Genomic DNA, 13612 nt, shown 5'->3' with positions numbered 1-13612 from the left:
GGTATTGAATCAATGTGGTATTGTACTTTAGAGTCTCTGGGGCCGTTCCTATTCTCTCCCCCACCAGTTAATTAAGATCAAACATTTAGCTTTCAGTGAAGGTATCATGGCACATAATGTCTTTGTTCTAGAAATTTTACCTGGGCCTAAGATGCTATGAATTCTGGTCCAATTTATGTGGAACCACTATAACCTTGTTACAGATCTCAATAACCCCACCAACTGTAAATTAAATAAAACCATAGTATTTTTTTATCATTGAGATAGAAGTATAAGTGTCTACATAAGTGCTGGTACTAACATTCAAAGCCCTAAACGGCTTGGGGCCAGGTTATTTGAAGGAATGCCTCCTCCCCTATGTACCTGCCCGGACCATAAGATCATCCACAGGGGTCCTTCTCCTTGAGCGCCTGCTAAAGGAAGTGAGGCAGGTGGCTACTAGGAGGAGGGCTTTCTCTGCTGTGGCACCCTGGCTGTGGAACGAGCTCCCCAGAGAGGTCCGCCTGGCGCCTACACTGTACTTCTTCCATCGCCAGCTGAAGATCTTTTTATTTTCTCAGTATTTTAACACCTAATTTAACTTAAATTTAAACTTTGCTGTTTTAATTCGGTATTTTAACCAATATCAATTTCTGCTGTGTGGTTTTATCCTGGTTGTGCTTCTTACATTGTATTTTGCATTTGTGTTTTTAGACTGTTGGTTGTTTTATTATGCTTTTCATGGTTTTAATTTTTGTGAACTGCCCAGAGAGCTTCGACTATTGGGTGGTATAAAAACGTAATAAATAAATAAATGAATAAATAAATGCACAACTCCACTTTGAAAAGAGTAATGTAAAATGTAGAGGTCATCCATGAATATAAGAATTAGATTTGCACATGTTTCTTTCAAGCTTTCCACCCCTTTAAATAGATTTTAGTTTGCAAATAATGGCCCTTATCAGTGTAATATCAGTCAAATTGCCCATGCTGTGGAGGGTTGTTCGTTTTGGCCAGTGGCAAAATACCAAAAGCACCAGCATATGTTAGTTTATAGCTGTTAGTGCCAGTAACTAAGCTTTAAGAGGAAAAAGTTGGGAACCACCAAATCATTGATGGTTGGAGGATAGAGGGCATGGCCAGGGGGGGAAGAGGGTGTGGCCAGCTGGGGAACTCAAGAGGCCTGAGGCTTTGCACCCCAGGCCTGAGGCTTTGCACCCCTCTTCCATTACAATTATCCTGTAACATTAGACTTTGCACCCACTATAATCAGTACATTCATTAGGATTTCCCCCCCTGTTTTATGTGCTTGGTGTTGAGTAGAATAAGTTGGTTTTTGTTTTTGTTTTTAACTTCAACTTTTAAGTGTGTGTGTGATTCCATAGTTTTGTTGGGTTACAGCAAAGCTATCATTTGCAAACTCTGTGCCAGGGCTCAACAGTGTACAGTGAGAAATACATTAAGGGCTGGGGAATGCTGGAAGTTGTAAGACTTTTTTCCTATCTAAACATGCATAGCATTGTGCCCCAAATAATGTTGGGTTCCTGTGAGGCTCTGGGTGTCCCCTGTTCCAATCCACTTCCTCTGAGTACAGATCATTCTGCTGTGCCTGTGATCAGGAGGAATGCAAAGATCCAATCCTGCCCGATGCAGACACATGCCCAAACTATTTGCATGTTAACGTTTTAAATATTGCTGTATTAATTAGTATTGACACATTACTTTAGCCATATACCTTTAAAACAAACCTTTTCAGGTGTAAGAGTGCAGTGTGTCAACCATTTTAAAACCCTCAGTCATCAGAATGATGGAAACGCTGCAGTAAGGAGAAAAATCTCCACCTGTCTAGATTGTTTTTCACTTAGGATCACATACAGGGTCCATTTAATCTTTATAAAACAACTTTGTAAGGTAGGTTGAGACCATAGCCATTCAGTTTGCTTCTTAGGGCTCATCTACACCAAGCAGGATATTCCACTATGAAAGTGGTATATAAAAGGCAGGAGCCACACTACTGCTTTATAGCGGTATTGAAGTGTACTGACAACTGTTGGGGCCCATTGACACAAACCATATACCGCTTTCATAGTGCTATATCCTGCTTGGTGTAGATGGGTCATGGGCCCCAGCAGTTGTCAGTGCACTTCAGTACCACTATAAAGCAGTAGTGTAGATCCTGCAGTGCACTTCAATACCGCTATATAAAGCAGTAGTGTGGCTCCTGCCTTTTATTTACTGCTTTCATACCACTTTCATAGTGGAATATCCTGCTTGGTGTAGATGAGCCCTTAGTGAGAGTGAGGATTTGAACCAGGATTTTTCTTGTCCAAAGCATTGTCCAAGCTCAGTACTAGTCTAGTCAGTGCACTATACACTGGTGTTAGTTTCAGCTGAGTCTGTTCCGTAAGCTAGAAATGTGTGAGATGTTTTAAATGAAACTCACAACCCTCTGTAGTGTGAGGAAGTCTAGCAGGTTGGTGCTGTCGCTGCCCCTTACCACGGGCCTCCCTTTTCCCATGTTTATTGGCAGGTTCCCAATGAATGAGTTAGTTAGTGCATAGAAGAGAAGCTTCATCTATACACTCAAAAGCATAGAATGACTTTGCAGCCTTAGTCTGAAATTCTGTGTGGGAGTAGCTGAGACACCCACATCACAGAAGAGTGAGTGTCTTCAAAGGATGCCTTTTGAAGGCCTTTCTTGTGTAGGACTTCAGTGTGATGGCAAATGATCTAAACTGTGGTAAGGCAGTCAATCAAAAACAGAGGAGTTTCCCCATTTTTATTTGTTTATTTATTTATTTGAAAGAAGGGAAAGGGAGTTGTGAATATTATTAAAAGTCAATTAACCAGGGGCATGTCTAGACGGGGCAATATCCAGGGGATCGCCCTTCTGCATCCACATGACGCACAGGGGATCCCAGGAGCAGGGAGGGATGATCCCTCCCTTGCCCTGGGATATCGCCCTACCCTTTAATCTCGGTTTTTCCCGTGGTTTTGGGATTATCCCGAGACCGCGGGAGGTGTGGCCTGCCGTCACAGTTTCGTTCTGACTCCTCGCGAGGAACCACGAGGAGCCGAGATCTGGGCACGGGGCACAGAGCTCTTCAGGAGCTCCGTGCCCATTGGGGGTGGGGTGGGGGGAGTGAGAATAATTGGGTTTTTTTAAAAAACAAACAAAAAACTTACCTTTTTCGGTGGAGCTCTCCTGGACTCTTCTCTGATATTAATAATAAAAAAATGGTGGTCGTGACATCCTCTTCCTTCTGGGACGTTGCGCGTCATGTCTAGACACCCTACGATCCTGGAAGCATGTAAGTCCGGCATCGATCCACCTCCCTCCCTCTACACTGTATGGTGTAGACCTGCCCAAAGTAAATCATTGCTTGACATCTGATTAATTTCCAGCTCTATACAGAAATCTCTTCAATGCAGAAATTCCTATGTATCTTGCAGGTTGATTGTTATGTGTGACATTCTTACACACATGTTATTCTCCACAATTATGTGTTAGGACGCTGTAAAAAGTGTTTATAGGATATGTGCAATAAGGATGAGCTCTGAATCTTTTGTTTATCTTTGAATCTTTCTCAATATACAAAACGTAAGCCATTTAAGAGCTCAACATTTTGGAAAGAGATCTTTTATCTTTACTGTGACGGAGCCACTCTGACAATATTTATACTGAAGGGAGGCATAAAAGTTGATCAAGTACAAGAAAATGAAATAATGACAATAAAAGGAGAGAAAAATGTCGTTCATAATAAATATGACTCTTTGGCTGTAGCTAGACCTAAGGTTTATCCCAGGATTGTCCTGGGGTCAAACCTGTTCATCTAAGTGCCACATAGGGCATCCAGCGCTCAGGCAGAGACGAACCCGGGATGATCCTGGGATAAACCTTAGGTATAGCTCCGGCCTTGTCTCTTCTTACTGTCAGGGACAATATTATCCTCTTCTTGGAAGCCAAACATGCATAGCTAACCAAAGGATTGCCTGCTTTTCCCTGGCTACTAATAACAATCACTGGACCTCTAGAAAGTTTGAGGGGATCAGCATTTTTTTTTAGTTCATGTATTTTCTTAAGGTTTATTTTAGTAATATCACTTTTTAAAATATATATCAAACTTGCTCCCCAAGTTTTATAATATGCCATTACAAAGGTTAGTGGAGCTGCAAAAAAGGAGGAAGGGAGAGGGGAGGGAGAACGTTTTTGAGGTCATGTATGGGAATAAAGAATAGGCAAGTGTATTAAACTAGAATATGCTGGTATTTTTGGTTCCATCCCTTTTGTCTTCTGCCCTGCCTGCCAGTGAAATGTGGCCCTCAAGAGCTTCTCCAAAATTGAATTTTAGGGCATTTGTTACAATTTAGTAGTTTTTCCTTTGATCCGGGCATAGGTTCTGCCACCAGACTGAAAAGCAAAAGAAGTTAGCTTTTCCATGTCCAGTTGGATTCTCTGATACTCTAGACTAGGGATATTTGTTGCTGGGAAATCCAGCCCTTTTTGGGCTCTCCAGATATCTGCAGCTCGACCAACTTGGCTTTCTTTTATGATCCGAGCTGTGCAGTTTCTCTGAGTTCTGGGGGCTTTTTACGCATTTTTTTTTTTTGTCTCAGCCATAATTTGCGCAAATAAAGATTCTCGCAAATGACTACTGTAAATTGCACAATTTATGGCTGTAAAATGCACGAATTATGCAATTTGTGGCTGTAATTTCCGCAAAAGTAATTTTCACTCAAAAAAGAATGATTTATGGAAATTCCGCCAGCTGGCCCGACTTGTTGCGCGCTGACTTAGGACAGCTGGCGGAAGATGGAACGGAATTTGGGGACCGGGGCGATCCAATGAAAGCTCGTCCGGCTCTAACCCACCCACCCCAACCAGATTCCTCTGACATCCCTACTCCAGACATTGAGAAGTTGGCCTGAAGTAGTTGTTGTATCTTTGTGGCTACTCGCAGCATTGCTTCAGCTAACTTCTCAGTTTTCTTAAAGGCAAATTCATTTGCTCCTTCATTCAGTCGTCCCATGAACTGATTCTTTTGACAATGCAAATGTGTATTCTATCAGTGCTGGCCATAAGCCAAAGGCCTGGCTCCTGACAGCAGCACTTGAGCGGTGGCAAAACAGCGCTGTGGTGGCCAAGCGTGGTTTTTCTCTCTCTGCAGCTTTACAAGCATTGCTTAGATGTGGCAGGTGCTATAAGCCTGTCGGCCCATCCAGCTAATATATATTGTTTATTCTTTTGCAGTTGGTGCCACGAGGCGCCTAGAGATTTGATGCTGGCCCCTAGGAATGTTTTGAGGGTTTCCCCCCACTCCATCCCACATCCATTTCTGTGCATGGCTAGCTCCTAGGAATGTGAAATATTTTTCCAGCTCTGGATTACAGATAGAAACACAAAGGTAACCAGACTCTCCATCGTTCATGCTGCCCCATGTTCATGTCCTGCTTGTGAGCTCCTCAGAGGCAGCCGTCAGGAAATGGAATGCCGGGCTAGATGGAAATGGTCGTATTCAGAAATGCAAATGAATGCTAGCCACTGGCGTATCCTTTCTGGGGGATTCCTCCCTTTATCATGTATTTATTATTGCATTTATATCCTGCCTTTTTTCCTGCAAGGAACCCAAGGCGGCGTACATAATTCTCCTCCTCTCCACTTTATCCTCACAACAACAACCCTGTGAGGTGGGTTGGGCTGAGGGTCTGTGACTGGCCCAAAGTCACCCAGTGGGTTTCCATGGCCCAGTGGGGACTAGAATCCAGATCTCCTGACTCCCAGTCTGACACTCTAGCCACTACACCACACGGGCTCTATCATATTTGTGTTCTGCACTTTCCCATAGGAACTCCGGAGAGTGTCCCATGTTTACCCTTGCATCCTGTTCTTTTGGGGGCAGAAGAGGAAAACAGGGCCTCTGTCAGTCTGCTGAGAAACCAGCTTCATCTGGATTTGGTTCTTCCTCCAGCTGCCTTCCAGCAGCCATCCTATAAGGCTGCAGCAGGAGAAGACAAAGAAAGCAGGGTCACTCCCAACTTCTCAGCCAAGAAACCAGCAATTTTTGGCTCCTCTTTTTGAGGAGAATGTTGTAACTAAGAACTAGAGCCTGCACTTGTGTTTTTCCTCCTCCCTTCCAATCTTTTTTCCTTTTGTATCATGACTTTTGGTTGTATACCCAAGGGCAGGGATTGTCATCATTGGGAAGGCATGCTGGAAGTCTTTCTTGGCAGAAATAGAGATTAAAAAGAAATGCTTTAAATAGGTACAGATGAATTAATTACAACAACCTTGTGAGGTAGGGTTATGTGAAAAGTGTTTTGGGTGCCCGGCTAAAAGACACCCAATCAGCTTTGTGCCTGAGCAGAGATTTGAATACGGGTCTCTTGTTCAAATCCAATACATCACACTGCATTTCTTAGGGTGTTGTTTTTCAAAAGAATGAGCAGTCCCTAATATTAACAAAACAAAAAACCCCAAACCATAATGTTTCTCTATGAGGCTGTTTTATGTCCCATGTTTCTCATGCATGCCTATTACTCAGCGATAAAAATAACACAATGGCATGATAAAACAACAATAAAATGCTATGAAATGCATCATTTTAAAAGAAACAGGTCCAGCAGGTAAAAACAAAGTTCACCATGGAAAGCATTATTGCTCAGCAAGAAACAAGTTGGCTGGGATGGAAAAGTCTTCACCGGGTAGTAGGAAAGGGCAAGGGAAGGAACCAAAGGAATCTCATGGGGAGAAGTATTCCACACTCGGGGTGCCACCACAGACAAAGCCCTTTCCCATGTCCCACAGTAGCGTATGTGTTGCGTTGGTGGGATGCGGAGGAGGGGACAGGTATTCCACAGTTTGGATGCAGCCACTGGGGAAAGCTTGCTGGTTGTGCTTCTACCATAGCTGGGACCCAGAGAATGGCCTCTCCACCAGATCTAAGCAGTGGGCAGGCTGATGTGGGAAGAGGCAGTCTGTAAGGTATCCTGGACACAAGACGTCTAGATCAGCCTTCTTTAACCTGGTGCCTTCCATGTGTTGGCCTACAACTCCCACCATGCTGTATGGGGATGATGGGAGTTGTAGGCTAACACATATGGAGGCACCAGCTTGAGGAAGGCTGATCCAGGGCCTTAGAGGCAATAACCAATGCTTTTGATGCCCCTTTAGACTCACTTCCAAGTGTAGTTTTGGCTTATGGTGATTACGGCACATTTGATTTTTCAACATGATCTCCCCTTTACTTGATTCTGAGCTGCACTTGGTCCACTTCACACATGTTTCTCCCCCCCCCCCCCTTTACAGGGAGGTATCCTCCATGTAGTATGCTGCTATGCAGCAGCAGCTGTTTTTAAGCATATTTTAATTACAGAAAATAGATATACATCTCATTATGACACATGACAACATGAATGCAGAGATTTATTTGTGGCCATTATCCAAAGAATAGTGCAACTACCTGCACATGCCCAAAGAAACATTGGGGTTATGTTTGAAAAACAGCCCTCTTTTCCCACCTCTGGTTCATGGTAAATAGCTTCTTCTTTTTTTTTTAAAGGAGAGTTTCAAAAGCATTTTGTGATATGTCATAGAAGACTGGTTGTTTGCAGGGAAGAAAAAAACAACCATTGGGCAAGCTATTAATGAATTGACTGGTTGATAACATTTGTTATATCCTGCCATTCGACAGTCAAGGTGGCCCTCAAAATATAATCATAAACAAATTGACAATAAAAAACGTATGTCCCAGTTCATCGAAAGAAGCATTATTACATACACTATGTGCTGTAGTGACAAATGCAAAGGAGCATAAGGATGTGCAACTCAGCCCCACTGTGTGTCTGAGAATGTGCATCCCCCTCTGGAACCTCTGGCTAAGCAAGATTAATTTTGTGCCGACTGGTACTGAATCACGGACAATTATGAAAGCATAGCCACACTGTGAAATTAGCAGCAGAAATGCATCAGATTTGTAGGAGGGAGCACCGCATTTAGAGAGACACGCACAAGAAAAGCTTTCTAAGGTCCCTAGCCTCTAGCATCAAATAGTTTGGCTTTCAGATGGTTGGGTGCTTGGATTTTTCTACTACCGTATTTCTTCGATTGGAAGACGCCATCGATGGTAAGACGCACACTAATTTCAGTACCACCAACAGAAAAAAAAACCCTAAGACACACCTGCGATTCTAAGACGCACCCCATTTTTAGAGATGTTTATATGGGGAAAAAAGTACGTCTTAGAATCGAAGAAATAGGGTATTATTTAGGGTGACCATATGAAAAGGAGGACAGGGCTCCTGTATCTTTAACAGTTGCATAGAAAAGGGAATTTCAGCAGGTGTCATTTGTATATATGGAGAACCTGGTGAAATTGCCTCTTCATCACAACAGTTAAAGGTGCAGGAGCTATACTAGAGTGACCAGATTTAAAAGAGGGCAGGGCACCTGCAGCTTTAACTGTTGTGATGGAGGGAATTTCACCGGGTTCTCCATATATACAAATTACACCTGCTGAAATTCTCTTTTCGATACAACTGTTAAAGATACAGGAGCCCTGTCCTCCTTTTCATATGGTCACCCTATATTATTGTTTGTATGAAGGATATGGTAATGTCTTCGTAGTGTAGCATCAGGTCTCTTCCCCATCGGTTTCGTTTCACCGTGTCGGTGCTTGGTGAATCTCTTTTCCTAGTACACACAGATATCATTTCAGTAGTGCAGAAAACCTGTCCTGTGAAGAGATATGAAGTGGTGACCACAGCGGAAAGGCTCATGAGAAATGGATCCTCGAAACGTTGCTCTAGTGATAAGTTAATTTCCAGGCCCAGTTCTGTATGCTGATTCTTAATGGTATATGGATCGTGGACAGTAGCGTAGTGATAAATTTTGAAGTGCAGGCACTCACCATGACAATTCCCTTAGTCACAGCCCCAGGAAGTGTCCCAAAATTCAGGGAGCTGTGTGGATCCATATTAAAAACCAACCAACCCCAGTTCTGGTAGTTTCCACCAGGAGCAGGACTTTTGTAAAGCTAACAGGTCTTAATTGACCAATGAAGAACAAGACACCCCAAAATACTTTTCAACAATATACCATTGCTGGGAAAATTCATTTCCCTCTCAGCTATTATGAGGGTTGCAGAGGAAACGAGGAATTCTGGAGGTGTGTGTGTGCGTGGCAGTTGATGTCAGCGTCTCTGCTAATGAAAAAGTTCCGACATTGCATCCCTGCAAGTCCTGGCTCCGCTACGTCACTGATTCTGGATATCTGAAAAAAGTATCTGCTCCTTTATGTTATCTCTGCCTCTCCCCTAGACATCCTCAAAAGAAGTTGTGTTGCATGTGAGTGAGCCAAACATCTGAAGTCCAGGGAAAAGATCTTACTCCCTAGCGACACCCCTTCCAAGGGAGGCCAGCTAAGGCGGCTCAGCCCAGATATTTAGGAGACATGCCAAAACCTCACTGTCTTTTTTTTAAAGGCTTTTGCTCATTAATTTTATATTGACTGCAGCAGCTGCATTTGAAATGCTTTCTGCTTGAGCCCTGTGTTGCTTTTTCCTCTGCTTGTGGTTTTGCTGGCTGGGAATGATGGGAATTGCAGTCCAACACATCTGGAGGGCACCAGGTCAGGGAAAGTTGGCTTTAGGATATTGTTTTAATTATGCATTTTAAACTTTCGTAAAGAAAATTTGTTGGTAGTTGATCGTTGCCACTTTGAGAAGCTTTTGGTTAAGAAAGTGGGACAGAAATAAAAGGTTAGATACTGTGATAATAAATAAGGGTTCTCTGTCCAGCTCAACCTGCCTTTTCCTAATGCCTACGTTCCGATTCACATTCCTTCTCATACATGCCTGTGTCTCTTCTCCATTCACCTGTGTGTTATATATATCCGGGACAAATCTTCTTAAAGAAATTTGGGACCAATAGCCTCTGCCACAATCACTCCTACCTCCGTGTCAAGTAGAGGGCAGTTTTGATAGGATGCTTCATCTTTCCCTGCTAGTAGGCAAAATCCAGGACACAACACAATGACCAGGTATTGGTCTGGGCTGTAGGCCGCATTTATACAGGTGGGACTGAAGATGCCTTTGGCCCCATTCAGAAGACACCTTAAACCATGGCTTTAACCATGGTGGTTAAGCCAGAAAACCAGGCTATGTTCAGAAGACACGTTAAACCATGGCTTTAACCATGATGAATAAAGCAAAAAGCTGGGCTGTGTTCAGAAGACACCTTAAACCATGGCTTTAACCATGACGAATAAAGCAAAAAGCCTTGTTCATCGTGGTTAAAGCTGTGGTTTAAGGTGTCTTCTGAACACAGCTTGGCTTTTTGGCTTAACCACCATGGTTAAAGCCATGGTTTAAGGTATCTTCTGGACAGGCCCATTCTCTCTATGGAACCCAAATCCCTTGTGATGTAACTTCTGCATCATGCCAAGGATCTGGAATGTCCAGCAGGATTTCCTCAAATCATATGAATGAGTGAATGGCAGGCATAGATTCTAGCCACCTCATTGTGGCAATGACAGAGGAGTCCGTTCCCCACCTTCTTCCAATCCTCTGGCTTACACAAAGACAGGAAGCACCAGTTTGGGCTTCCAATAAACTAAACCTAGGGATTTTTGCTAATTAGCCACCCTGCAAGACCCATCTAAAGAGACAGAGCCACCTACTGCCTGCAGCTCCTGTTGCCCAATGTACCCAGCGATTGGCCTTTGTTTTAGGGGGATGAGAAAACATGGAAAAGTTGGTGATGTGGATAGCTATAATGTGGGATTGAACAGGTATGGCAAGATCAGTGCTGATGTTGAACAAGGGCTGCGGTTGATGCCACTTGGCTGCATATACCAGATGCTATGAAATGGCCTTTTGGGGGCTTTCTCATTTACATTGGTGGCAAACGTACCAGAGCTTGGCAAGGTTAAGGGGCAAAGGAATCTGGAGCAAAGAAATGGAAGCCTCTGTTGTAGAGAGGGTTGTCTTTGACAACCTTCCCTCTCCATATGTTTTAGATTACAACTCTGAGAATTCCTGACTGTTAGCCATGCTGACTGGGACTGATGGGAGTTGAAGCCCCAAACATATGTAAGACATGAGGTTGGGGAAGACTGATCTAGGTCTATACTGACTGTAGACACATGAACCTACGAACTTGGCTTATATGGAGCTTGGTTCATCTAGCCCAACACAGTGACTAGCAGTGGCTCTCAGGCAGAAGTTATTCCTAGCCCTGCTACTTGAGAGGCTTTTTAGCTAAAGTATCAGGGATTGAACTTGGAATCCTCTGCATGCCCTCAGTCAAGCTGTATTTCCAGTCAGTTACTTTTATTATGCAAACTACAAACAAAAAGCCTTGTTTCATGCTACAGACAGTACCCTGTTGCAGCAATTAACAACAATCTTTCTGAGCAGGCTCTGTGAATACAAAAGGCTTCAGATAACTACCTGGGTTAAATCACCATCAATGAGAGTTGCTGCTAAACTGCTGGTGGCTACCACAGTGGCCTACCAAGTCCTACCCTCAAGGTGTTCCCCCCACACACACAATGTTGCCTTCCTTGCTGCAAGTCTCTTGGAGCACCTCATGACCCTGTGTTGCTCCTGCTTTTTGTCTGTTGTCTGACTCAGGGGTCTCTTATTCCCACCCCCTTCTCTTTGCTAGGACCCTGCATTCCCACACATTCAAGGGAGGTCCCCTCTGCACTCTTCATGTAACTGATTAGACTGCAGCTGGGTTTTCACCCTCTTGGGCACTGATATTTCCACCGCCCCCTCCTGCAACCGTGACACCTCGACAACTACCTCCACCTCCTCATCTGACTTGGGATCAGTTCTCATGTCTTCTTGGAGCGCATCTGCAGAGGTGCTGGGCCCAATTCCTCCAGCGTCTGTTATTGGATCTTGCAAGTGTCAGGTTTTATTATGGTTGAGTAAATGGTGTCCTTCAAGTGAGAGCATTCATCTTCTAGAACTTGGGAGGCCATGATTCCTTCACAATCAGTAACCTAAACTTTCATGTTTCCGTATTCTGCTTGCCTTGACAATTTCCTCTGAAGAGCGGTCCTCTCAATTCAAAAACCAATTTAGATTCAGCTTGGTTGCTGCTTACTTTAAAAGAAAAAGAAGCTTTTGTGCCTGCTGCTTCTACCTCTTGCATTTTGCCATTGGTTTTTAAGGAATATTAATCTACAATGGAATGTCGTCATAGCAATGGTGGTGAAGCCTCTGAAAGCCATCGGCTGAGCTTCTCTAACATCCCAGTGGGTTGGGGCAGGCAAAATATCTGTGGCTGCCCTTGGCTGAGCTACTGTGATCCAAAGGGTCTCTGATGCCGTGGGCTGAGCTCTAAAAACCCTAGAGAGGAGCATGGATGGCAGAAAGGCATAGAGTAGGGGGAGAGAAAAGAAGCTGTGGGTCATAATAGCCCACTGCTAATTCATTCGTGTTGAATTAGAGCTAATTCTGTGATTCATGAAGGAGTTGCTTGGACGTTCAATATGCGTATGCTTGCGTATTTCTCAAAATGAGTTTGCTTTCCTGAATTCTGCTAAATTTGGGGCCCTATAGATATAGATCTTTCATTCTTGCTTCCTGCTTCCCCCCCTCTCGTTCACCCCCCCCCGGTCCCCCACACCGTCTCCCATATGTGCTTACCAGTTTTCTCTCAAACTAATAAAAAACGTCTTGGTGGTTTCACTATTTTTGAAAACATGTCATGTAGATTTAGAACTGATTGCAGTCGCATATGCACTCAAGTGACACCGTGTTGGACTCTGTGAGATGGGTTTCCTGATAAACGTGAGTGCTATTGAGGCTCCTGAACTTGAAAAATAATTTTAAACGAAAGAGGAAGGCGTAGCTATAATCCACCACCAAATTCTCCTAAGCAAGCCCCTTCGAAACGGAATGGGCTTTGCGTAAGTCTCATTCACATCAGCTAAACTTCTGGATGTGTTTCTGATGGCTGTCTTGACTTTGTTTGTTGTACGATGCAGTCTTCCTAATCATCATTTCTTTCCTTTGATGTTAAAAAGGAATTGTCCTTGAAAAACATTATTTTATTTTCTCTCTGTCTCTCCTTGCCCGCCTGCTTCACCCCCACCCCCCACCCCCTGTTCCCATCATATTCTCTTTTGTTTCATAGCAATGCAAGACTGGAATGTACAGCACCACTAGATGCCACAGGGGACATGGGAACCAGTGATCTTTGGGACAAAGAGGCCCCCGACAGCGTGAGCCATGACTTCATCAACGGTACCACCAGTGGCAACGTGGAAGCAGCCTGCAGGCTGGCAAAGCGCCTCTATCATCTGGACAGATTCAAGCGGTCTGACGTAGCGAAGCACTTAGGGAAAAAGTACGTTCTGACTGGCTACCTACCTAAAACCGTGTTCATATCGCATCTGCGGAATCACGAGAAACATACTCACTGCCTTATACTCATTATTAGCTCACTGCCTAATAATATGACTTACTGCTTTTTCTTTCTCTGTTTTAAGCAACGAGTTCAGCAAACTTGTAGCTGAGGAATACCTCAAGTTCTTTGACTTCACAGGCATGTCTTTGGACCACTCCCTCAGGTATGAAGTCATCTCCTAAATGTTTATTTTTCTGGGCTTGTGTCATATGCA

General features: G+C 43.8%; 1 protein-coding gene across 2 annotated transcripts in view; it reads left to right on the top strand.

The window, feature by feature from the left end:
- PSD3 (pleckstrin and Sec7 domain containing 3) overlaps positions 1-13612 on the top strand; it is a 189691-nt gene that overhangs the window by 61317 nt on the left and 114762 nt on the right. For both annotated transcript variants that reach the window (XM_063129137.1, XM_063129139.1), the window contains 2 exons: positions 13126-13338; positions 13481-13561. In XM_063129137.1, coding sequence (XP_062985207.1) covers positions 13126-13338; positions 13481-13561 — 294 coding nt within the window. The remainder of the gene's footprint in view (positions 1-13125; positions 13339-13480; positions 13562-13612) is intronic.

The sequence above is a fragment of the Elgaria multicarinata genome, chromosome 6, assembly GCF_023053635.1.
Source record: "Elgaria multicarinata webbii isolate HBS135686 ecotype San Diego chromosome 6, rElgMul1.1.pri, whole genome shotgun sequence".
NCBI lineage: Eukaryota > Metazoa > Chordata > Lepidosauria > Squamata > Anguidae > Elgaria > Elgaria multicarinata.
The sequence above is the reverse complement of the archived record's forward strand: the minus strand, read 5'-3'. Positions and strand labels throughout refer to the sequence as shown.